The following is a 26,316-nucleotide window of genomic DNA, read 5'->3' as shown; positions in this document are numbered from 1 at the left end:
AAATGTACAGATTTGCATAAATAGCAGGACGGGCAGTGAGTGAGTAAATACACATTATAGATTACACTGAATTAGTGGCTCAGCATTTCCAATGAACACAGCAGGATGAAGAGTAGAAGTACAATACTAGGAAATCAATGAGGTGTGATAGAGGGTAGTCAGTCAGGGAGGTGTGATACAGTTATAGCTGTCAGAGTCTGTCTGCATAGCCCTGTACCATTTGCCAGATGTCAGAATCTCAGCAAGACAGTGTCCAGTGTGTGTTGTGTCTCTGCTGATGCAACTAGCCTTCTTATTTAGTCGGCTAACATGGACACTGTCCAGATTGGGGAGGTCTGTCCCAGTGATCCATTCTGTGGCCCTGACTGCCCAGTGCAGCTCCATGCTCTATGAGACTGTGCAGCTGTAGAATGACCTGGCCTGTGGTGGGAGAGGATGCAGTAGATGCTTACCCTGAGATTTTTAGGTGAATGGATGCATACATGGCTGAAAACTGGTAGTTATATTAATTCTAAGAAATTATATGGACTGTATTTTAAGAAAGTTCGATACTAACTAGTTATTCAATTTAGTATGCCAGTATGGGCCAGTACGGGACACCAGTACGGGCCTGCCTGAGAGTCCTCTAGGGGGTGCAAAACTGACAGTTCCGGGGTAGGGTTCAAGAGTTCAACCTTAAGAAAAATATCATTAATTGTAGGAATAAAGGGTATAAATAAACATTGCTACCTTTGCAATGTTAATCTTGGCACAGCCTGAGTTGGTTCGATTCTGTTTTTATAATTGTCATATTTCTATGGTAGGTAAATCTTGCTCAGGGAGTCATATTGCTATAGCGGTGGTGTTCCTCCCTGTGTGTGCGGGTAGTGTGTATACATATACTCACACACCTAAACTCTCTCAGAATGCTCTATCTGAAGAATTGGCCAACATGAGGAAGATCCAGGATGATCTTCTAACTAATAAGGTACCTTTCGTATCTTTCCTCTTTATCTGACACAGCATGTTTCTGTCCTCCATCACAAACACCAGTCCATAATTACAGCCATTCTTTTATCACTTTCTTCTTCTCTCAGGATCAGTTGATTGCCGAGCTGGAGAGAATGCAATTGGAGCTCGATCAGCTAAAAGGCAGACCAGGCTCATCCCAGTCCAGGTAACATGGAGTCAGTTTATAATACATAAACCATTGTATAATCCATAACAGTATTTGAGTCAGATCTTCATATAACCTCTACTATGCACTTATTTTTAAGTTTAAAATACAAATATTTAGAAATACTATATACTTTTTACCTGACTGTTCGCACCACAGGTTATAGATAAAAAAATAATAATAATGGGCCTCCTTCACCAATATCTTCCTTTTTTTTAAGTTTTAAAGTTTTTAAAAAATTTATTCTAGAGAAAGGTCCTAAGTCTACATCAGGTTCATGATGTGTTCTTAAATTGTAGAATTGTTCTCGTCTCTGTTTTATAATGATGAATCCCATTGCCTTTGTAAATCTGAAAGTATGTGTCAGTTGTTGCTAATTAGCATAAGCCCACCCATCCCCATAAAAGGGCATGAGACTGAAGGGCCGTGTGCACACACAACTCTGTGGAAGCCCATTTTGGCCACAATTAAATTTTAAAAAAAGGTTTGCTTAATTGTTGATTTATTTCTCACAATTGACCAGGGGCATCACTGGGCTTTTTTAAAGACTCGAGATCCCAGTGCTTTGAGTTAACCACAAAATTGCCAGAGTGGCCAGAGTTGAGCGTAATATCGGTCCAGGGTTAAAAATCTATTGGCAGTAATTAAGCACAACACTGTCTTAAAAAAAACAAAAAAACAAAACATTTTGTCTTTGAATTCATTTGAAGACATTTTTGAGTAACATTTTGTTACCTAACGGCAATGGAGAAGTGAAGAATAAAGAGAAGGCCTGAAGGTGAACTCCAGCCACACCCCTAATTACAGTCTTAATTAATGCACAGTGGAGACACAGATGCAACCTTTATATTCCACTGATTATTTGATAGTTTGACTGATTATTGGTTCATATTGCTCCCAAGTAACTTTGATGTGAATTGAAGTGTTACTGTAGTGAATTTCCAGCCCATAATGTCCTCTAAGGCACTTCTCTAAGGCACTCCTCTAGGGCACTCCCTAGCCCCTACCAACACATAAAAAAAGAGGCCAGAAAATGAAACGGAGAAAACAGACTTGTAAAATCAGAAAAAGAATGACTGAAGATAAGCCCAGAATAGAGTGATGAGTTTCGAAACAGGGATGTAAGGGGACTATTATGACCCCAACCTGACATACCTAATAATATGGCTACCATTGTTTGGCAACTAAATACACTGGCCATCTCATAAAACTATCATATGTGTATGCATTAGCTTATGGCGCCACAGAGAAGTCAGCTTACCTGAAGTCAGCTTTGACTTCCCTTCTCCAATGGCTTTTGCTTTAGTTTGCCAACCCCACCCCTTCTCTCGCTACCTGTGTAATCTGTTCAGTGTTCTTTTATTTTTTAATTTTCTAGTTAGTGGAGGCAAAAACAGTATAAAGATGCACATGGGGGAAAAGAGAAAAAGAGCTCCCGTCTCCCCACACACTGAAAGTCTTGTATCTTACTTATTCCTGTGCTCTCTTTTATAGCTCACAGGTAAATCAAATTATTTATATAGCACTTTTTACAACAGAGTTTGAGCCCCAGTCAAGTGATGTCATCTGGGCTCCCCTGAATAAGTTGGTTTCTATCCATAACCACGTGACCTGAACCTATTCTAACCTCCTATCAGGGGCATACATCATTCTGTGTGTGTGTGTGTGTGTGTGTGTGTGTGTGTGTGTGTGTGTGTGTGTGTGTGTGTGTGTGTGTGTGTGTGTGTGTGTGTGTGTGTGTGTGTGTGTTAGGCCAGGCAGTGCATCCTCTTTGCCATCCACTCTGTTCCGGCGTTCTTTGCATGGCAGTGCAACTGAGCTCCCATTCCTGCCAGCAGGGGGCTCCCTCCCCTCACGTAGATCACAACGTGGGCGCAAGGTGATGACACCACTCTTTGCTATAAGCACTTCAGAGAATAGCCAGTTACACCTGCTGTGGCTTCTTTGTCAGCACCCTTTTATTTATCAGAACAATAAAAAGATTCGTCTGTAGTCTACAGCCTGTTTGACCCCTGACAGCTGTCTCAGTTCTGACTATAATTCCATGTGGTGGATTTCTCTTTGTAGTATGGGAGTTGGGAGGAAGGCTGCTCTGATGAGGAAGAGGACCGAGCGGTGACATTTGGCTCAGAACTCATATCTCCTGGTGGACAGACAGATGTACAGACACTTGCCATCATGCTTCAGGAGCAGTTGGAGGCTATCAATAAGGAGATCAAGTGAGCAGAAGACCCCCTGTGAACAGATTCAGGCTTAGTGCAGTTGCTTAGGCAGCACATTTCAAACTAACTGAACGGTGGTGGGATGCAGTGATGACCATGCCAAAGTTAGATCACACATCACTGGCTGAGCCCAGGTCTTATTTTGGATGCCTGGGATTGCACTGCAATGACTTGGTTGTTCAGTGGATCTTCGTGGAGAATGGGAATACCTTCCCTGTCTTCTCCCAAACCGGTTCTGTTCAGAAATGCTGGTTTCCTGCCCTAATCTTGTACGCAAATTCTGAAATGAGGGACATCCGAAGTTTCCAATGTTGGTCCATTTCTGTAACTCTAACTACCTTCTCTGAAACTCCCACAACTAATTATAGTTGCCTATATGACAAGAATTTCCCTTGTAGGGAATTTCAGCCTTGTAGCTAAAGAAGAAAAAAGGTCTGCTAAATGATAAAAATTTAGTGGGATAACACAAACAAACAAAATGACTTAATAAATAATAATAATAAAAGGAGAAAATAATAAAAGAAGACTCAAGCTATTTCTGGCTCATCTAGTGATCTAGTCTAACTCCTTACTGGATGGAACTAGTTGAATTACCATTGGTCTTAATAGGGAAGATTTTTGTTGTGGTGTTTGCTGATTGAAGACCTTGGGATTTGCAAGTATTTGGCTCATGTTAATTTTATTTTTCTTCAAACTAGATCTTCTTGAGGGATACACCAAGGGAAAAATAATTTTTTAAATAGTTCTTTAGTCTCAATTTCATAACTTATGGTCTTTTGAATATTGTTCACATAGTTTTAAAAAGAAAACTAACCTGACTGCATTATTAATGTCTAAACCACTCATTTCATGTTTAATATGTCTATTTAAAAGATACAGCTCAGTAAAATTTGATTCATGTACCTAGTTTATATAAAAGTAGTAGTATACACAATTATAAACAGTCATCTATAATGACAGTGAATAAAAATGTGATAGAAAAGAAAATGCAAAAACAATGTTTTCCAAAATAATATAAACAATAAATGATACAAAAAAAGAAAAACATATTTCTAATAGGCATGTTTGCATTGGTCAGCTGGGTTTGAACAGGCAGCAATTCTCATCTCGAACTTTATCTGGCACTATGACAATAAAACAATAATTCTAATAACTCGATTATCTCAGTGATATCATAGGAAAATGATTCTACTGTCCTTTAGGGTTAAGGGTGAGGAAGGTGAATTTTCAGAGGATTATTCCAAACAAGAAAGTGGTAAGAGACTTCCATTACTGGTGTGTGAAAAGTTTATCTTCTTTGAAAAAGTAAATACTAGAATGTACACATTGACTCAGTAATTAGAGGTTAGTTTCTGTCACAACAAATGGCCATCAGTTCATGAGAAAGTTTATGAATGAATTAAAGCCTCAGAGTTCCAGTTGTTCAGGGAGCTGCTTGAGTAGCCCTCTGGAAACAAGGTTAGGATTAGGGTTGTTCTTGGGTTATGGTTAGGGTTAAAGGTAGGGTTGTTCTAGGTTTATGGTTAGAATTGGGTTAGGGGTAGGGTTGTTCTAGGATTAGGGTTAGGGCTAGGGTTAAAGGTAGAGTTGTTCTAGGTTTATGGTTAGTATTGGGTTAGGGGTAGGGTTCTAGGATTAGGGTTAGGGCTAGGGTTAAAGGTAGAGTTGTTCTAGGTTTATGGTTAGAATTGGGTTAGGGTTAGGGTTAGGGCTAGAGGTAGGTTTGTTCTAGGGTTAGGGTTAGAATTTGGGTTAGGTGTAGGGTTGTTCTAGGTTTAGGGTTAGGGTTAGGGGTAGCATTGTTCTAGGATTAGGGGTAGGGTTGTTCTAGGTTTAGGGTTAGGATTAGGGTTAGGGGTAGCATTGTTCTAGGATTAGGGTTAGGGGTATGGTTGTTCAATGGAAACAGGGTTAGGTTAGGGTTGTTCTACGGTTAGGGGCATGAGATTTGATGCATGGTGAGCCGTACTTGAGGTTTGAAGTACTCGAGGTACAGATCAGCCTTTGACCATTGCAATTTAAGTGTGGCAACAAACAAGAAACTAACCGATTATTTAAAAAGTACTCTTAAAATAACACTGTTAAAATATCAGTTAAAATAGTATTGTTATAATAGCACTGTTAAAATAACAGTTAAAATAGTAATGTTAGAATAGTTATAATAGTACTGTTAGATAAAATAGACTGCCCACATAGACTGCCCACAACTACTTTTCCTTTCTAAATGAGGGAAAACACATGCTAGTCAGAGAAGCTTCCTCTCTCCTACTGTTCTCCTCCTCCCATCCCTGGGTCGAGCCATGTTCATGTAGCAGTCAGAACATGTTATATGGGACAAATATAATTGTTATAGTTAGGGTTAAATATAATGGTTTTAGTTTTACTTGAATAAAATACACTTGTAACTTGTGTACAGTTTTCAGTAGGGGTTTACTTTTGTACAATGGAATGCTTGCAGCAAGTTTCAAGTTTCAAGTTTGGTTTATTCGTCACATACATAGTCATACACAGTATAACTCGCAGTGAAATGGTTGAGTGAAATGGTTAGTAATGAGACTAAACAGTTTTCTAACGGGGAGTTTACTTAGACTTGAAATCTAACTCAGACTCACACACCAGAAACTCAAGATTTGACTCAGACATGCACACCACAGACTTGAGACTTGATTCGGACTCACATCCCAGAAACTCAGGATTTGAATCAGACTTATACCCCAGAGACTAGAGACTTGTCTTGGACTCTCACAAAGTGACTTTTGAACATCTCTGGCAGCACCTCACAAGCTGGGTGAGGTTATGTAGGAATGTGATTATGGGTAACTCATAATCAAGTGGCCAGAGTCAAAGAGGGCAGAGGACTTACAGTAAGGGCATTGCACAGGGCCTTAGTACTAAATAAATCTCTAACTCACCCTGGACCAGAACTGGGGTTGAGTTACTTCAGGACAAAGATGGAAGCAACTGTGTTTTTTTTTCATTCTTACCAAAATTTGGTTCTGAGCATCATTTTGATTGGGTTGATACTGGGATAATGTTACATTTACCAGTGGCTTGTCCCCGCAGGTTGATCCAGGAGGAAAGAGAGAGTGCTGACATGAGGGCTGAGGAAATTGAGAGTCGAGTGAACAGTGTCCTGCTGGATGACACGATGCTCCCTGCATCATCTCTGGGTGGAGGTGGAGGAGGGTCTGGGAGGGGGTTCATCCCTCCGTCTCTCACGTCGTCCACACTGGCCTCACCTTCTCCCCCGAGCTCTGGTCACACAACACCCCGGCTCCCAGCGTCCTCTCCTGCTCGCGAGCCTGATACACAGGTATACAGCAGAGCAAACTAGTGAAGTGCATATGTGATAGATAGATAGATAGATAGATAGATAGATAGATAGATAGATAGATAGATAGATAGATAGATAGATAGATAGATAGATAGATAGATAGATAGATAGATAGATAGATAGATAGATAGATAGATAGATAGACAGACAGACAGACAGACAGACAGACAGAATTAATATTATGGTCATTGCTCAGAACAAGTACAGACAATGACATGCAATAAAATCTGAACAACATTCCAGCTGAGTTACTGCAGTGTAATGTAGTGAAAGGTGTAGAGATTCAAAATTGTAATATGTTTGTCACCATCATGTGGAGTTCACTGTTCCTTAGAAATATTTTGCGTGCCTCATTATGGTCTGGGGTTTAGAGTTAGTGCTGTGCTCAGAGCTGGAGTTTACAGGTCAAGAGCACAGGTAAAAAACAAAGTTTGGAAAAGTATTCAAATTCGCTGTTCTGTTGCCAAACTGATGATTCAAGTTGACAAAATTCAAGTTGTCAGCCAGAGGAGGATGGACCCCCCATTTGAGTCTTGGTTCTTCTCATTGTTGAGTTTCAAGGTTGGACTAATGTTGAATTTCCATTCAGAAGTTTTGTAAAAATTCTAAAGAGTTGCCAAAGGCATTTATCACTGTTATCATATTTTTAATTTTGTTGTTAATTTGTTTTATTTATTTATTTTTATAACTCTTCGTTTCTTGCTTGGTTATGTAGCATTATGAACACCTTATTTATAATTTGATGCTCATTACAATGATGCCATAATTAATTAATAGTTGTTCATTCAGACTTAATTGGAGGCTCTTTGAAGTTTTAAGTTGAGGTGCAATTGAAGTTGACAGTAACTAGCAATTACCTACCCAAGGTCAGAAATGCCGCCAACAATACCACAAGCTTGACAAACAATAGACGGTTTATGAGCTAATCAGTAATCATATGGGGAATAATGTATTGACTGATAGAGATAATCACAAGAAAAAAACAGATGGGATAAATGAGAATGATCATAGAGATTCATAAACATTAATAAACATCTTTAATAACCTACAGGAGTTACAAGTTTAACTGCTAGTGCTACAGTTAGGATATGGTGGATCGAACAGTAGGGATCAAGCTTGTTTGTGTATCACTTTTTCTACACAGTGGCAATTGAAAATGCTTCACATTAGATATAGAAGTATAATAAAGATACATCCAAAGATCTATCACCTTGGGAAGGTCTTCACATGTATTATTTACAAAAATATGTCTAAATACTAATTCTTTGCAAAATAGTAACGCAAGAAATAGTATATAATTTGTGCGTGCGCGAGTGTGTGAGTGTGTGTGTGTGGGTGCTATTAAAAATGTTTTTTAACCTCCAGAATGGTAAAGAGGATGAGAAGGCACTGGACCTTCTAGACTCTGCAGCTCCATCTGGCCCTCGAGCATTGCGATTGGACAGGATGACTCACACTCATCCAGGGGCGGGACTAGATGACCCACGGGATTTCCGGAGGTACAGTTTAAATGCTGATTTTGTTTCTGTCTCCGTTTTTCTTCCATTTCTCTTGATGTAAATATCCTTTGCCTTCTCCCTCTCAGTCTCTCTGTGGACTCAGCAGTGAGCAGCAGTACGGACTCTCTGCATAAGTCCAGCAAAAGGAAAAGTATCAAATCTTCAATTGGCCGTCTGTTTGGGAAAAAAGAGAAGGGCAGGGTGGGAGGAGCTGGACGAGACTCCACCTCAATGGGTGGAGCAGGGCGAGACTCCACCTCATTAGGTGATAACATTCTACTGAGGTTCTTTCTTGAGCTTCTGGTCTTCCTCATGCATGATCATAAGTTTAAGGAATGTTTCATTATTAATCTTCAAGCAGCTCGTGTATGAGAGAATTACAACAATCTGAGCTCATCATGTAGATGTATGACAGTTTTGGAATGGAGGCATGAAGTAGACCCACATTTGTCCATATTACCATTACAAAAAGTGCAGCTAGATGGAAAACAAGACCATTCTTCTTTGCCAGCCACACACTGTGTAAATTGCAATGAAGTGTTGCATAAAGCAGTTTATGAACTGTTGTCCAGTTAAAGTTTTTTTAGTAATGTATGAAGGTTTGTGTGCATGTTATGCTTGTATCCAAACAGCATCAGTGCCATCTGATGACCTCCCAGCTGATCCACTAAGTCTCAAACTGGGAACACTGGAGAAGGAGCGTCGCAGCAAGAAGAAGTAAGACTCATACGTTCATCAACTTACATGTTTAGATAACACTCATTCATCCTGCGACACTCAGTGGTTCATCCAACAACACACATTCATTCCACCAACAGTGAAGCAGAAAATTCCCTGTTAGTGCCAGAGTTCCAGGACTTTCCCCAGTGGCTGAACACAGGGATTTCTTTTAGTCTTTTTTTTTTTCTTTCTCACTTTGTCTACTTACATGATTTTTATTGATTTATTTGATAATTGTCTTGATTGTTAGGAAACCAGTCTCCAATAATCTCACCCTCTCTCTGTTTTTCAGACATGACCTGCTCGAGGAAGCATGTCGTCAGGGTCTCCCCTTTGCATCTTGGGATGGTCCCACAGTGGTTACATGGTTGGAGGTGGGAAACGTTCCATTGCTAATCTGTTTTATATGCTTAAATTAAACTGTAGCTGCAGTAGAACTTCAGATCATTCACACTGTAGCTGTGGTAGATCTCCAGATCAATCACACTGTAGCTGGGGTAGATCTCTAGAGCAATCAGACTGTAGCTGTGGTAGATCTCCAAATCACTGACACTGTAGCTGCAGTAGAACTAAAGATCAATCAGACTGGACCTGTGGTAGATCTCCAGATCAATCACACTGTAGCTGTGGTAGAACTCCAGATCAGTCACACTAGCTATGGTAGAACTCCCAAACTATGTATATCTTACATATCCAATTTTTATATTTATATATATATATATATATATATATATATATATATATATATATATATATATATATATATATATATATATATAATGTCCGTAACAACCCATCCAATCCATACATGCAAATAAATCAAACCATAGATGTCCATAAATTAAGTTATGTGTACTTTTTCCCTGTGTCATTTCTCATTATTACACATAATTTATGGACATCTATGGTTTGATTTATTTGCATGTATGGATTGGATGGGTTGTTACCGACATATATATCTCCAACATATACCAAAAGTCATACATGTATACTTCATGTAACATATTGGATTATTGGATATAATATGTGCCCAAAGTGGTTGCTCATGCACTAACACTACATACTCATAAAACAGCAATATAATTATTTGTAGCATATATGTTGTTTTGGATACAGCCTTTAATATAAGAACACATTCTCATTTGAAAAGGCAGACCACCAACCCAATTTTAATCAATCACATTCACTTATTCTTTTTGGGGAAAAAAACTTGTCATTTTGAGGAAGAAATCAACATTGCCTTTGCAGGTGTCATTGTGAATAGCAGACAGTGGTGGGTAGGGCTTTAAAAGACCTCTGACATTGCTGCAAGAAACTGAGCTTTTCCATACTCACAATATGGAGGAAGATTTCCAAGCAGACCGAAACGTCTTTAACAGTTTCCTGCTGACCTTACAGGCCCATTGTGAAATCTGAAAGTTTAAGATGAAATGATGATCATTTTGTTACTTTCTACTGAACTGAAAGTTTTAAAATGAAGCCAAGTCACATAACTGAAAGAGTGAGTGAAAAAGTGACTGAAAGAGTGAGTGAATGAGTGTGTGACTGAAAGAGTGAATGAGTGTGTGACTGAAAGAATGAATGAAAGACTAAGTGAATGATTGAAAGAGTGAGTGAAAGAGTGTGACTGAAAGAGTGAGGAACTCAAAGAATGTGACTAAGCAGTGATGTTTCCAAGTCCAATTAAATGTTTACTAAATCCAGGAATGTCATTGTTTATGACATTTAAATCCACATGAAAAATCTAAATAATTTGTGAAGGTCAAAAATGCCCACACTATGTTCTCTTTTGATTCTTATCCACAGCAACAACAAAAGCAGTGAATTCAGGCATTAAACTTGAGATGTCTAGTTAAGGCAACTTATCATTATTAATAATATTATTGATCTTATCTTTATTATTATTGATCTTATTATTATTATTATTATTATTATTTATCATTATTATTAATATTCTTATTGCATTTCATAACATTTCCCCCAATTTTACTGCATTTCATGGAAAATCAGATATTTAATGGGAAAAGGCTTATTTCATAGTCTGTGATGTGAATTTCACAGCTGTGAATTTATTAGTGCCCTAATTATGATTTTTTTAAAAAACACGGAAGGCAGATAGATTAACAAGACCATCGTCACATGTGTGAGTTGCAGGCAGCACACACACTGTTACACTGATAAATGTAAGTTGATTTGGATAAGAGTGTCTGCTGAAACTATAAATACACTAAAGCAGAATGGACTTACCTTTACTACATAGGAATGATCTGATCCTGTTTACCTCTTTAAATTCACTTCTTCCTTTGTTGGTGTATGTGTAGCTATGGGTTGGCATGCCTGCATGGTATGTAGCAGCATGTCGCACTAATGTGAAGAGCGGGGCTGTGATGGCTAACCTGTCAGACACTGAGATCCAGAGAGAGATTGGCATCAGTAACCCCCTTCATCGCCTTAAATTACGGCTGGCCATCCAGGAGATGGTTTCTCTCACCAGTCCCTCAGCACCAGCCAGCACTGGCTCTGTACGTGTGACTTCAGACACACACACACTCACTCTGCATTCATACATGTACACATATGCATACTGAAATAGTTTAAACATGTCATGTTTTTTGTCGTTTGCCTTTCGCTGATGATCTCCCAGTCAACCAGTAATATCTGGATGACACATGAAGAAATGCAGTCTCTGGCCGCTGCAACCAAACCTGTGAGTGTATTTGTTTCATTGTGGGTTTACCCACATGTAAAATATTATTTCTTTATGACATTATTGTAAAGCTAGCAAAGCGTTGAGTTTGTTTTATTTTTTCATTAATTTGTTTTATTCAGTTATTTAGGTAGCTTTATGTCCTGGGTAATTTTTTTGTTGTTGTTGTTTTGCGAATAAATGGAGCCTAGTCTTTGAGAGGTGGCAGCCAAGTTCAGACCCTCACAAATAACCAAAACCCTAGTTCAGACCCTCACAAATAACCCAAACCTTACTCAGACCCTCACAAATAACCCTAACCCTAGTCACCCACGGCCAGGAATGCAGTGGGTCTAGCTCCACTCTCTGAGTGGAAAGGATGGTTAGTTCCACTCTCTAAAAGGGAATAAAGGTTAGTTCTGCTCTGACTTCTCCAAGGTGTCTGCCAACTCATGCACACAGAACTTAGCAGCCAGTCTTCTCATTTAGTTGCTCATTGATATTGTATGAGCAGCAGCTCAGAAACTCACACTTACTGACTGAATGCATATGCACAATCTCCCAATCTGACTGGTGTTATTTAATTCTGACTTATGTCCCATTATTACTCAGTTCAGTCAACTCAAATGCATTTCAGCTGTTTTACTGTTCCAGGAATACTGATCCGAGTGCTGCCTGTTATGTGCTTATTTTTATTTGTCTGACTGCTTCTTTTTACAATTTTTTTCAGACAATTTTGTGTTTTATATATGAAAACTGATAGATAAAAATTTTGAATCATTAATTTTTTTTATTTAGTTAGTTTTGACTACTGTACTTGGAATTGCAGAATTTTTGTACTGTTTTAGTTATTAGCCTCTATTTGTTTGCTTTTTATTTTTATTTTTGTTTGATTTCTTTCCTTTTCACTCTCTCTCTCATTCTCTCTGTTGCTTTCACACTCTCTCTCTCTCACTCACTGTACCTCATAGAGGATCAGTATGTAGCTGCCTAACTTGCGTTTCACCACCAGCTCTATATTTCTTCATTAAAAGCTTTAAACCCAGTTCTCTTCACTGATTGATTGTAGTTTTCACTAATGTATTATTCATGACCTCACCCTTAACCCTAACCCTTCCACTCTAACCCAACCTTTCCACCCTAAACATAACCTTAACCCTAACCCTAACCCTTCCAGTCTAACCCAACCTTTCCACCCTAAACTTAAACTTAACCCTAACCTTAACCCTTTCCCTTCCACTCTAACCCTAACCTTTCCACTCTAAGCTTTACCTTAACCCTAACCCTTCCACTAACCCTAACCTTTCCAATGTAAACTTAACCTTAACCCTAACCCTTCCACTCTAATCCTAACCTTTCCACCGTAAACTTAACCTTAACCCTAACCCTTTTACCCTTTTACCCTAATCATTCCACCCTATCCTTAACCCTAAACCTTCTACCGTAACCCTTCAACCCTAACCTTAATCCTTCCACCCTAACCCTACAACCCTAACCCTTCCACTTTTCCATGGTCATTCTCTTTTCTCCCTGCCCAGATAGTAATCTTTATTGCTAATATTAACCATAATCCTACCACCTTATCCCTTCTCCCTAGCCCTGACTCTCTCTCTACCCTTGACACCTTAACCCCTTGTCTTTGTGGTTTTACTCTCCCTGTATCCTCTGCAGGAGCAGAAAGAGATCAGCTGGGATCAGGTGGGTCTCCTCACAAAAAAAAACAAAAAACAACTACAATTCAAGTGTTTAGTTAAGTACATGAATGTTTGTATGTGTGTGTGTGTGTCTTAATTTTTGTGTATATGTTTGTGTCATGTGTTTGTATATGCTTGGGTATCTGCATGTGTATCACCCCGATTTGTGTGTGTGTGTGTGCACGTGAGCATATTGTTTGTGAGTGTATTTGTATGCATGTATGTATTTTTGTTTGTGCATGGTTTGTGTACATGTATGTGTGAATACGTGTGCCTATGTCTATCTGTTTGCACACGTCTGTGTGTGTGCTTGTAGATCCTAGCATACGGGGACATGAATCATGAGTGGCTAGGGAATGAATGGCTGCCAAGTCTTGGACTCCCCCAATATCGCAGTTACTTCATGGAATCACTGGTGGATGCACGCATGCTTGACCATCTTACAAAGAAGGAGCTACGGGGACAACTTAAAATGGTGGACAGCTTTCACAGGTCTGGTCTACAATAACAACCCCACTAGTTTTCCACACTGACATTTTAAGATGAAACTGCATGTAATTATCTGTAAATTTGTATGTGTACTGCCTGGGAATGGGCCCTGGGAATGGGCCTTGGGCATCTGGTGCTATTAGAACCTTGCTGTACCTGCTCTACCAGGTGAGCCACAGTAATACTGGAGTCACAGCACTGGAGCTACAGCAGTACTGGAGTCACAGTAGTACTGGAGTCACAGCTCTGGAGTCACAGCAGTAATGGAGACACAGGGGACACAATGAGGCTTTTACAAAAGCTTTTGTTATTGAAAAGTCTAATCTCTATCCTCTTTCTTTCTCTCATTCACTGTCCCATCTCTCTTGCCGTCTCTCATTTTTGGTTATATTTATCTCATTCTTACGCAGGGTCAGTTTGCATTATGGCATTATGTGTCTGAAGCGTTTGAACTATGACAGAAAAGAGTTGGAGAGACGAAGAGAGGAGAGTCAAAATGAAAACCAAGGTAGGAACCCACCAGTTACTGCACTATACATTATGTAAGAGTAGTCTATGAAAAATGACACTACAGCACTGCACACTACACTCTTCTGTCTAATACATACACCATTATACTGTAGCATGTACCCTGATGAGGAACTACAGACTGTATATGTTAAACTGGATTATAGTAATTCATATTAAAGTACTCTTCTTTATGCCATATTGGTCTATCTTGTTACAGTACTCCATATTGCATTATTCTGCTTTAGAATGCAATATATTGCATTACAGTACTTAACAACACAGTACTTTACAAGTTACCATACTCTTCATTATATTATAGTGCTGTATATTTTATTTAAAATAATTCCATATTACACTAAGGAATTGTACAGTCCTCTACATTACATTACATTACACTATTATATGTGACAGCACTTCACACTGGACCTCATACAAGAACCACTGGTACATATTCAGTCTTGGATTGTTTGTGCTAGTAGTTTGAGGCCTTGCTGTTTTCACAGGTTTCTAAATATTCAGAATTGTGTCTAGGCAAAAAACAAAATGTATGAGTGGTTCAGATCTCCAAATCACATGCATATGCTCCTTAAAGGATGGCTTTTCATTCTCTAATAGATTGTTTCTATTTTATAGAGATTATCTATGAGAATTTTGACTTTGATATATATACAATATAATAATATAATATATACAAATAATACTTTTTGTATACTCATGTTGATGCCACAGCAGTAGATTTGCCGTGGCAATTTAAGTCATCATCAGATGTGCTATGGTCTGACACGCTAAGATCATACAATTGACCATGCTGCCAAATTAGCTTTGAAACAAAACTAACTGACATTCATTTAAAAGTTATTTAACAGTCTATGATGTTAATATTGACAGCTGCTATCCAGGGGAATATCCTCTGGTATAACACCTAACAGTGTAACATCATTTGTTATGATAAATATTCTCACATCAGTACACCATATGATACCCTCCTACTGAACACTAATTCTCCTGTTTAATCATAACCCAAACCCTCCTGTTGTAGTCATGTACTACCATATGTTGAAAGATGTGCTTTTAATCTGATTTCATACCAAACCAAGGAGAGAGGGAGGGAGTGGAGTGTCAAGGATAGGGCACCACTAAGCTAGGCTATATGTCCCCATATGTCCCCATGTCTTCTTTATGTCTGTGATGGTAGGGACCCGTTGTGACAGTGCTAACAACACATGCAACTTTTGTTTCCCATTTCTTGGCTTTAAAAGCTTTTAATTCCACTACTCTTGTAATAGTGATGCAGTAGTGATGTAATATTGATGTATTTTCATTTACTGATCTCAGACCCTTAGTTTTCATTATTATGAATGATGCCTCTGAACAAATAGGACATCAAATATGCTAATTCACAGTTCACATACCCTAACTCTAACCCTAACCATGCACTCTGGTTCAAACAGAGCTGTTTGCTTGGGACATTTACTATGAGCTCTTGCTGGATCTGATGTGGCACAGTCATATTAATAACTTTCCAATGAAAGTACAGTCAATTTTAGATTACTGTTACTCAGGGAGGCCCTCTGGTGGCGAGAAGATCTCTTCAAGTGGACACAGGTGGATATCCACATGTTGTCTCTGTCATTGAACCATTTGACTACTACCACAACAGTCTCCCCTCCAGGAAACAAGGGGAAGGATGGAGGCCTAGCTAGAACTGAGCTGTGGTAAGACAGCGGGAATGTGTGCCAAGAAGTTATGTAAATACTCACCCAAGGGAGGCAAATTACACCATTGATCTGGCCATTCACTGAAAAGATGTTCAGGAAAAGACAGAGAATCTGGTTCAGTCACTTGACATTTGATGCAGAAAGGGCAGCGATAGCTGGCAGGGGATCTTGGATTGGGTGAGTACTGAGATCACACAGCACCATATGTCAGGGTAGAGACTGAGCCAAAAGTAGCAGGATGAGAGGAGCTGCTGAGGTCCTGCGATCCCTTCCTTAGGTGGCCCATGTGATGAGCAAATCCCAGGATCCCAGGGACATAGACCCTCTGTGTGTGGCCATCACCTTTATCCCTGCCTACAGTGTTTGAGAGCTTGTCAGTATCCCCTAGGATGGAACCTACCAGGCAGGTGGCTGAAATGATGGTTGTTGAAACAGGCTCCCTAGGTTCTGACTCGTGGATATGGGAGAATCAGCTTTAGCGTCATTAGAGCCATGCAAATAGGAAATGATGGACCAGAACCTAGTGAAGAAAAGAGCTCACTGAGCTGGCGAGGAGTGAGGGGCAGATATACACTACATTGCAGTGGTATGTGTGTAGACATCAAAGGGTTCATAGTACCTTCAGATTTCAATAAAATCTAATTGAATCACTTATTGTCGTGTCACTTCAGTACTGGTGTGAAAGTGAGTGAAAAGTGTGTGTGCATAGTCCTCCACAATATGTAAGTACACAATATGTGCACATTAAATACAGAATATATGTAGGCATAGAATTAGGCAATTCACACTGGTGGTCTTTGGAACAGGGAGAATGATAGACAACAAGCGCACTTGAACAAATAAGATCGGAAAAGTTGAAAATGTCCACAAACTCCTGATGTCTGATCTGCACAGGCTGTAAGGACACTTCTGGGAAGGCTGTCAGGGCCAGTGGCCTTGCATGTGTTAGCAAAGTTAAAAGATCTGTGCACATCAGCCACAGAGATGGAGATGGAGCTGGCTGATTTAAAAGCAGTGGTGTGTGTATTCTGAACTGTGTAAAGTACACAGTTGAGCCATAGTTTCAGATCAGGGTAAATTCTTATTGTATTTGTAGGCACAACATCCTCTGTGCACAATGGCTTGGTCCAGAACCTCCAGTAACATCAAAGTCTTTGTGATACATATTATACAGCAGTCTCTTGTCTCATGCTGGAGGGAGATCAATGCCCTACATTTGCTGAGTTTGTTGTCCATGGACTGTGGATTTGTCAGTGGTATGGTGTGGAGCCTGACCTAGTCTCTCCTGCCCCTTTTCTGGCGACTATGGAGGCTTCTTGGGTGGTTGACCCAGATGGGGCCATTGTTTTTGTGTTTGCAAACAATTGATCCACATTGAGAAACTTGAAGTCCAATTTATGGTCAGTGATCATTGATCTGATTTCTAGAAGTCTAGAAAGATGAAGGTACTGGCAACATTTAGTGCAAAAAGAGTAACTGCTCCTATATTGACTACCTAAATTAGTACTTATTATAGAGTATTGTTTATTACACTGATGTTGTCTAACAAACTCTAGTACTTATTGTTTTTTTACACTTATCATTGAGAAAGACCTTTATGTATTTTGTACTTCTAAGCATCAGCAGTGATCCCTGTATTTCTACAGTATTCTAGGTCATTGGTATATTGGACTCTATAACATTGTACAGGCTAGGATGTATTCTATGAGTAAATGACAATAAGATCTGTGGATAAGAGCATCTGCTAAATGCCGTAAATGTAAATGTAACGTAAATGTAACGTATAGACACAATTAACAAAAATCTCACAATAGAGCAGCCATACTAGGCACCATCATGTTGGATTTTATGATGTCTCCAATAGTTGACATCATTTCCAGTTGATGACACTGTAGTTGCATTTTGAAGGGGTTTATTTCTTGGAAAAGTATGCAACCAGGTGCAGCTTATCAGGTTCTCCCTACCACTGTGAAAGCACAGCCTCCATTCACACTTAGGAGGTATCCAGCGATAAAGGGCTTCTCTGGGTCACACTGAGACACAGCAGGAGCTGTGGTAAACCATCATTTGAGGTTGGTGAACTCCTAGGATTAGGTTTTCTCAAAGTCCTGGGTCATGGCCACTTCCACTCTGCTCCTGTGTGTGTCTGTGTGTGTGTGTGTGTGTGTGTGTGTGCGTGCGTGTGTGCATGCATGTGTGTTTATTTTTACCCTCTTTTTCGCTTTCCTGCCCCCTCTCCATGTAGACGTGATGGTGTGGTCTAATGAGAGGGTGATGCTGTGGGTCCAGTCGATCGGACTGAAGGAGTTTGCTGATAATCTCAGAGAGAGTGGAGTCCATGGAGCTTTGCTGGCACTTGATGACACTTTTGACTACACAGACTTAGCACTCTTATTACAGGTCCCCAATCAGAACACACAGGTAGCCCACAGAGCCGTTTGTTCATCAGTAATCCTAACCTTAATAACCCTAAAGCATAAAGGTGACTCTGACTGTCACTCTACCACAGGCACGACAACAGCTGGAGAAAGAGTTTAGCACTCTTATCTCTATGGCAACCGAGAGACGACTGGATGAGGTACAAATGTAGACAGTGACACTACAAATATCTCAGTTTTATACAGACATTGTGACTGAGTGTGTGTGTGCACGTGCATTCATGAGTTTGTGTGTGTGTGTGTGTGTGCGTGTGTGTTCATTCCAGGAGGCCAGTAAGACATTTACTCGGTCTCCGTCATGGAGGAGAATGTTCCGGGAGGCATCGGATCCCTCAGAAACTCTACCTGCCAACATCCGAGCATCGGCGCTAGCCACGCCCCCGCTTACTCTCCGGAAAGTTCAAAGTGAAGGTTTCTCCTTTTAAATTGTTTCTCCTGACCTTTTTGTCCATTTTGTTGTTGTCATTTATTTGTTTATTTTCAGTGCAAGTTTATTATTATTATCATAATTGTTGTTATTATTATTAGTAGTAGTTTTAGTAGGAATATTAGTATTATTATTTGAATTTCATTTGATAGAATGTCTGTTGTAGACATAGCTCCTTTAATGTTATTTTTTTATTTAGCCCAATGTTCCAGCACTGTACAGGTTGTGAAAGCTGTGAATATAATTGGTACAACTTTGCACATATGGACAAAATTGTCAATAATAATACATTCTAATAATACTTACTAATACACTTATTGACTGTAGTAATAATTAGAAGGAGAAAAAGAAGTGTAAAAACTAGTTGTACATTTTTGTATTCATAGTAGTATTTAGTATGTTTTTATGACTGCATTGTATTAAAGTTTACATTAGAAATTTTAGGTAAATTATTTATTGCAGTAGAGTGCTGTCAGTCATCTCAGACGCTGGATAACTGGGTCTTTTTAGGCTAGGATTGTATTCAGAATTGATAACTGCTGACTGTATTTAGGGTTTTGTTGTGTTTGTCACTGATGAATACTGACTGTTGTTAAAACTTTTATATAACCACCACTGTCCCTATAGGGTCAAATGCAGGCGCTGATATGGGTGGCAGTAAATGATTTGGCAATGTGTACTAATCCTTGAAACTTCAGAAAAAGTTCATGGTATTAATTTTAGAAGACATGTAATGTGGGTTTTTTAAATAGTTTTATGACATGAAACTTGATTTGAAAGATTACTTTGTTGTCAATAAATAGCACTGGATAGTGGAATAACCTGTATAGCTAACCCTAACTCTAACCCTAACCTAACCCTAACCCTAACCCTAACTCTAACCTAACCTAACCCTAACCCTAACCTTAACCTTAACCCTAACCTTAACCTTAACCCTAACCCTAACTTAACCTAACCCTAACTCTAACCTAACCTAACCTAACCTAACTGTAACTCTAACCTAATCCTAACCCTAACCCTAACTTAACCCTAACTCTAACCTAACCTAACTGTAACTCTAACCTAACCTAACCTAACCCTAACTCTAACCTAACCTAACTGTAACTCTAACCTATCCTAACCCTAACCCTAAAAGACAGTGATTGTTCTCAACTTACCATGATTCATTAGAGCAGCTTGTATTATGCCTCTGAGCCTGACAGAACTAAAACTAGCTTACCATCCAACAACCAACCGTCTTCCCAGGATAAAGAAAACAAATACTAAATTATGACAAAAATGCAAAAATGTTGTGGGAGTTCATATTTCATTAATATTGTAACAACAAAAAGATAATGATAAGATTAAGTATGTATTCATACCATGTAAATCTCAAATATTTTTTAAGAACAAAAATGTAAACAATACTTAATCTAAACATGTTTACATTATGGTAGTTTTGAATGCAATTATTTATTTGAGGAAAAAAATTACTCAGACTCTCCTGGGAATTTAAAATGTCAATGCCCCCCAGCTATATTAACCAATCAGGAAACTCCTATAGGAGGAGATCCTTCCTACAGTTATTTTGCATGCACACATATGTTAAGCACATGGATGTGTTTGGAAGGAGGGGCTTTGGAGAAAGTTTTTTAATGGAGGGTCTGAAATTGAAGGGTGTGAGTGAATTCCTTAACTAGATAATTCTGGTAAGAAAGATCTAGAACGTATGTAGGAAATTATACACTTTGTATGGAAAAATGCTTTAAACTATAGCTGTATGTTTTGGGCATTTTTCAGAGTCAAAGCAAATTTGAAAATACTAATTAAAAGTTGCATTTACAACTGTATTTCTCATATGTGTGCATTACTTAAGACATAATTCAGTTCAGAGGCAAAATGTTATTTTCATTGTCTTAACTAATATTTTAAAAATGGAATAACAAGTCCCCAGTATCAGTGAGGTATTCCTGTCAATCAAATGATGTGGGTGGGAGTTTTTGTTGGGGCATAGTATTTTGTTCATAAAATCCATGTTTGTCCAATCTTCTGCTAAAGGTTCACTTGAAACTTGAAACAGTGTACAATTTTAACAACTAATAAATCATGCATAATATAAGCCTCTGTAGTATTGCAGGGTAATAGGACTCTGTAGTGTTGTGGAGTAATAAGACTCTGTAGTGTTGTGGGGTAATAAGCTTCTATAGTGTAGCAGGGTAATAAGCCTTTATAGTGTTTCAGGGTAATTAGCCTATATATTGTTGCGGTGTCGGTAGCCATAGCAGCAGGGACTGAGAGTGTAGAACCACTTTTATTTTCTAGGACTGAGGAAAAACAACATTGGTGGCTGTCCCTGATTGGCAGTTACTCTGGTGGCTGTCCCTGATTGGCAGTTTATTCTGGTGCCTGTCCCTGATTGGCAGTTACTCTTATGCCTGTCCTTGTTTGGCAGTTACTCTGGTGGCTGTCCCTGATTGGGAGTTACTCTCGTGGCTGTCCCTGATTGGCAGTTATTCTGGTGGCTGTCTGTGGTTGTTACTCTGGTGGATGTCCCTGATTGGCCATCTCTGATTGGATGTTATTCTGGTAGATGTCTGTGATCTGTGACTATAAAGTTGATAGCAGTAAATCTCACCTTTGCCTTGCACCTAAATCTGTGGAAACTGAGCGTGAACAAAGCGAAGTTTTCTAGAGGCAAAATATGCTTTTATATTTCAATCGTGTGTAATTTACACTTTGGGAAGTTTCTGGATATTTCATGCACGTGAAGAAACAGAATGGCTTGGATTGCATACTCGCCACTCCTCAAAATGGGCACTTCTTGCTAACCCTAACTGAACGCTAACCCTAACACCTACCTTAGCCTTAAACTTAATCTTGGACCTATTTCTATAAATCAGGGTTGATTTACAGCCTGCATTGGGGAGCAGATGAGCAGAACGGACTGAAAACATGATGGAGAACAAGGGAATGTGAGCAGGAGAGAGAGGTGGACTGGCCTGTTGACAGCTAGTGTGTTAAAATAAACCTGTGCAAACTGAAGCAGAAATGTGTGTGTGTGTGTGTGTGTGTGTTTGTTGTCTGTGTGCTGACCTATGCTGAGTGAAGGTCCAGATCTGTTTGAAGGTGCATGAATGTGAATGTAATTAACGCAATGGTAATTAATGTGACCAACTGTTGCAATTGTATTTAATGTGATGGTAAGGAATGTGATGGTATTTTTAAACAGTGTTCCCGTATTGTTTATACACTACAACTGGAAGTTGGATCCAGTTACCTGTAACTAATGTACATGAACACAGCACTATGCTAAGTGGTGGTATATCTTTTTAAAGTTTGTGTGCGAATTATACAATATTCCCTAAATACGCAATTTACTTACATCTGCAGACATCGGTTTGTGATAATGTTCAGTTTGCAATCAAATCTTTATTGAAGGCTGTATACAGTACTGCTGTGTTTGGAAAGCAGTGTAGAGAAATATTGATGAAGTTTTGTTGATTTTGGAGGCACACGCCTGGTAGGTGTACTGTGTTGCTAAGTATTCCACTGTGTACTTAGTGACACAGTGTAAACTATACTAGAGTATACTATAATAGAGTAAACTCTACTAAACTATAGTTGAGTATATTATACTAAACTAGAGTATACTATACTAGAATATATTATACAAGAGTATACTATACTAAACTAGAGTATACTATACTAAACTATACTAGCGTATACTGCACTAAACTATACTAGAATATACTGTACTAGAGTAAACAATACTAACACACTAGAGTATACTATACTAAACTATAGTACAGTATACTCTACTAAACTATGCTAGTGTAAACTATACTAGAGTATACTTTACTCAAGTATAGTTTACTCTAGTATACTATACTAGAGTAAACTATACTACAGATTCATGTTTGATCCCATGACTAAAGGTCCTGCAGAGCAGGCCATCTGACATCAGGACAGAAAGAAGTAGGGCTTGTTGTGGCATCAGGACAGGACACAGGGCTTGTTATCACACACCAGCCATTCTAACTCTAATCCTCACCCTGTACACTGGCCCATCATGCCCCGCAGTACTGGACTGGTCACTGTTAGTGGATGTAGTGAAATCTTAGGTGCAGATGTTGAAGTTCAGCTTTACATTCTATTTTTACTAGTGGCCCATTCACAACCGTTTTTTAATACTGGTATTAACTCTGTTTAATGTGACAGAAAATTGATATTTTTTAAACTTTAAGAAAAAAGCATAAAGCAAAACAACCACAAAAAGATAAATAAACAGACATATAAAGAGAATAGATAAAATCCTTTTTTTCAAATTTGTTCACATTTACATATGAACAGTAAAATGTACTTTATATTTGCATGATGACAGTATTATTCCTTTGATGAAAATATCTTTATATTTAAAGTGAAAAATAAAACACATGTTCCTTAGGCTACACACTTCACAGAGTTGAGATTGGCTGTTACTCTAGTGTCTGTCCCTGAATGGCTCTTGCCGCTACAGGGAGAGTGGTAGCTCAATGGTTAAGGTACATGACTAGTAACCAGAAGGTTTCCACTTCAAGTCCCACCACTGCCAGGTTACCGCTGTTTGGACCCTGAGCAAGACCCTTAATTATTCAAGTTGTATTCAGACATAATTGTAAGTCACTTTGGATAAAAGTATCAGCTAAAAACTGTAAATGTAAACTTCAGCTTGTTTAACCAGACTGAACCCCTCCCATCCTATGGAGCACCTCCCACTTAAGTTCCAAATAGACTGTAAGCTGCTATCTTTGTTTTAATTATCTTTCTAAAAAAAATCCGTGTTCCTTTTGCACATGCCTATGAGCACAGCATAACATGTTTATAAGAACATTAACTATAAGAAAATTAACATTACTTGTTTATAAGAATGTTAACTGCTGACCGACCAGGTCCTGCATTCTTCTGCACAAAGCCTGCCAGTCACTTCATGCAAGTTTGTAAACACAATGTCACTAATATTCATGCTTATGACAGCCTCAAGCTTTCCCAGTATGTCAAGGATCACTTCCCTGCTTAACAACAGGAAATCTATTTCGACAGCAGTGTCCTGGACTAGGTTGGTGAGTATTAAAATGTTGCTAGTTGATTCCTTTTTATGAGCCATGGTCCCAAAGTTCCATTATCGCCAAAGTTTAACTCTGTCACATCCTCCCAAAACTATGACCAAAAATCGTTCCTGATGTCCCCCCATGTTGTTTGATTGACTGGATTGCCAGTATCCCACCCACGTTGTTTGATTGACAGGAGTGCCTTGCATGAAAACATGATTGTAAACAGGATGGCAATAGCATTTTCATCTTGGCAGAGATGGAGTGTGCTGGTGAGGAAATACAGTTCCAAATGGGAAATTGTTATTACATTTTTAATGTCACAATTATACTACTAAGGCAATGAAAATTAGATGTCAAAGGGACATTGTTTTTTTCATTTTAAATCTGGCAGCTGTTGTACACATATATGTGTTGCATTTGAATTTGAACCATGTCTTAGATAATGAACACTTTCATGAGAAATGCAATTGCAAATACACCATTAGAATTTTCAAATAAGCATTTGAGTTTGAAAACAAAATCTTGACTGTCCTGCCTTAATAAGCATGAGTTGTCTGCAAATAACTGACTAGGTTTAGGGTGTCAAACCAGGGTTTAGGATGATGGTTAGCTGTCAAACTGAGTGTCAGTAAATTCAGAACAGCAGAATTTTCAAACAAATTGAATTCATAATAGCAAAACAATTATTTTATGTTTATTTAGGAGTAGAAAGTTTCACATAATCTGTCTGCCTTTGTCTCAGTGAGCCCAACATGCAGAGGAGAGACTGGGTCAGTGAGGACATACTCCTGCTAAACTACACCACCCACAATGCATCTCCCTTTAATACCTTAAAGATGGGAGTAGAGAGTATGAAGATCAACGAACAAGCAAGATTCTAGAGAAGAAATTAAGTAAACTATTTAACAACAAAAGAAGAAAAAAGTATGGTTATCCTCTCATTACTATATCTAAACCCTGAGCTAAGTCTCTTTTGAAGATCTGCAAAGGCACCTAAATTTGTCCAAGTTTACAGTGGACATGAGCAGGCTGATTCTGTCTTGGGACTCCATAAACCATATAAAGTTGATAGCAGTAAATCTCACCTTTGCCTTGGACCTAAATCTGTGGAAACTGAGCATGAACAAAGTTAAGTTGTCTAGAGGCATAATGGAGGCAATGCATTTGCTTTTATATTTTCATTGTGTGTAATTTACACTTTGGGAAATTTCTGGATATTTCATGCACATCAAGAAACAGAATGGCTTGGATTGTGTACTTGCCACTCCTCAAAATGGGCACTTCTTGCTAACCCTAACTGAACCCTAACCTAACCCCTACCTTAGCCTTAAACGTAATCTTGGACCTATTTCTATAAATCAGGGTTGCCCTGAGGCTAACCTACAGCCTGCACTGGGGAGCAGATGAGCAGAACAGACTGAAAACATGACGGAGAACAAGGGAATGTGAGCAGGAGAGAGAGGTGGACTGGCCTGTTGACAGCTAGTGTGTTAAAATAAACCTGTACAAACTGAAGAAGAAATGTGTGTGTGTGTGTGTGTGTGTGTGTGTGTGTGTCTGTTGTCTATGCGCTGACCTATGCTGAGTGAAAGTTCAGATCTGTTTGAAGGTGCATGAATGTGTATGTAATTAATGCAATGGTAATTAATGTAATGGTAATGAATGTGACCAACTAATGAAATTGTATTTAATGTGATTGTAATGAATGTGATGGTATTTATTGTGGTAGTACTGAATGCGATGGTAATGAATGTGTTGGTAATGAATGTGATTGTATTTTTAGACACATTACAGTTTTCCCCAATTGTTTACACACTACAACTGGAAGTTGGACACAGTTACCTGTAACTAATGAACACAGCACTCTGCTAACTGGTGGCATATTTTTTGAAAGTATATGTGCAAATAATACAATATTCCCCAAGTACACAATTTAGTTACATCTGCAGACATCTATTTGTGATAATGTTCAATTTGCAATCAAATCTTTATTGAAGGCTGTATACAGTACTGCTGTGTTTGGAAAGCAGTGTAGAAAAATATTGATGAAGTTTTGTTGATTTTGGAGGCACACGCCTGGTAGGTGTACTGTGTTGCTAAGTATTCCACTGTGTACTTAGTGACAGAAGAGTATACTATACTAGAGTAAACTATACTAGCGTAAACTATACTACAGATTCATGTTTGATCCCATGACTAAAGGTCCTGCAGAGCAGGCCATCTGACATCAGGACAGAAAGAAGTAGGGCTTGTTGTGGCATCAGGACAGGACACAGGGCTTGTTGTCACACACCAGCCATTCTAACTCTAATCCTCACCCTGTACACTGGCCCATCATGCCCCGCAGTACTGGA

General features: G+C 38.9%; 1 protein-coding gene across 5 annotated transcripts in view; it reads left to right on the top strand.

Annotated features, from left to right (window-relative positions):
- The window catches only part of LOC113589171 (liprin-alpha-3-like), a 54,131-nt gene that overhangs the window by 25,610 nt on the left and 2,205 nt on the right, over positions 1-26,316 (top strand). For 2 of the 5 annotated variants that reach the window (XM_027028680.3, XM_081696080.1), the window contains 18 exons: positions 905-967; positions 1,077-1,156; positions 2,909-3,035; positions 3,224-3,375; positions 6,442-6,691; positions 8,078-8,211; positions 8,298-8,476; positions 8,844-8,928; positions 9,224-9,305; positions 11,253-11,453; positions 11,576-11,638; positions 13,289-13,315; positions 13,628-13,803; positions 14,211-14,308; positions 18,274-18,449; positions 18,538-18,606; positions 18,733-18,877; positions 24,705-24,842. In XM_027028680.3, coding sequence (XP_026884481.3) covers positions 905-967; positions 1,077-1,156; positions 2,909-3,035; positions 3,224-3,375; positions 6,442-6,691; positions 8,078-8,211; positions 8,298-8,476; positions 8,844-8,928; positions 9,224-9,305; positions 11,253-11,453; positions 11,576-11,638; positions 13,289-13,315; positions 13,628-13,803; positions 14,211-14,308; positions 18,274-18,449; positions 18,538-18,606; positions 18,733-18,877; positions 24,705-24,757 — 2,160 coding nt within the window. In that variant the 3' untranslated portion in view covers positions 24,758-24,842. Of the gene's footprint in view, positions 1-904; positions 968-1,076; positions 1,157-2,908; positions 3,036-3,223; positions 3,376-6,441; positions 6,692-8,077; positions 8,212-8,297; positions 8,477-8,843; positions 8,929-9,223; positions 9,306-11,252; positions 11,454-11,575; positions 11,639-13,288; positions 13,316-13,627; positions 13,804-14,210; positions 14,309-18,273; positions 18,450-18,537; positions 18,607-18,732; positions 18,878-24,704; positions 24,844-25,324; positions 25,460-26,316 lie in introns of those variants that run through there. The other 3 variants (XM_081696079.1, XM_081696078.1, XM_027028682.3) reach the window with 3 other exon arrangements.

This window comes from Electrophorus electricus, chromosome 14 (assembly GCF_041902795.1).
Source record: "Electrophorus electricus isolate QZ-2024a chromosome 14, ASM4190279v1, whole genome shotgun sequence".
NCBI classification, from domain to species: domain Eukaryota; kingdom Metazoa; phylum Chordata; class Actinopteri; order Gymnotiformes; family Gymnotidae; genus Electrophorus; species Electrophorus electricus.
The sequence above is the reverse complement of the archived record's forward strand: the minus strand, read 5'-3'. Positions and strand labels throughout refer to the sequence as shown.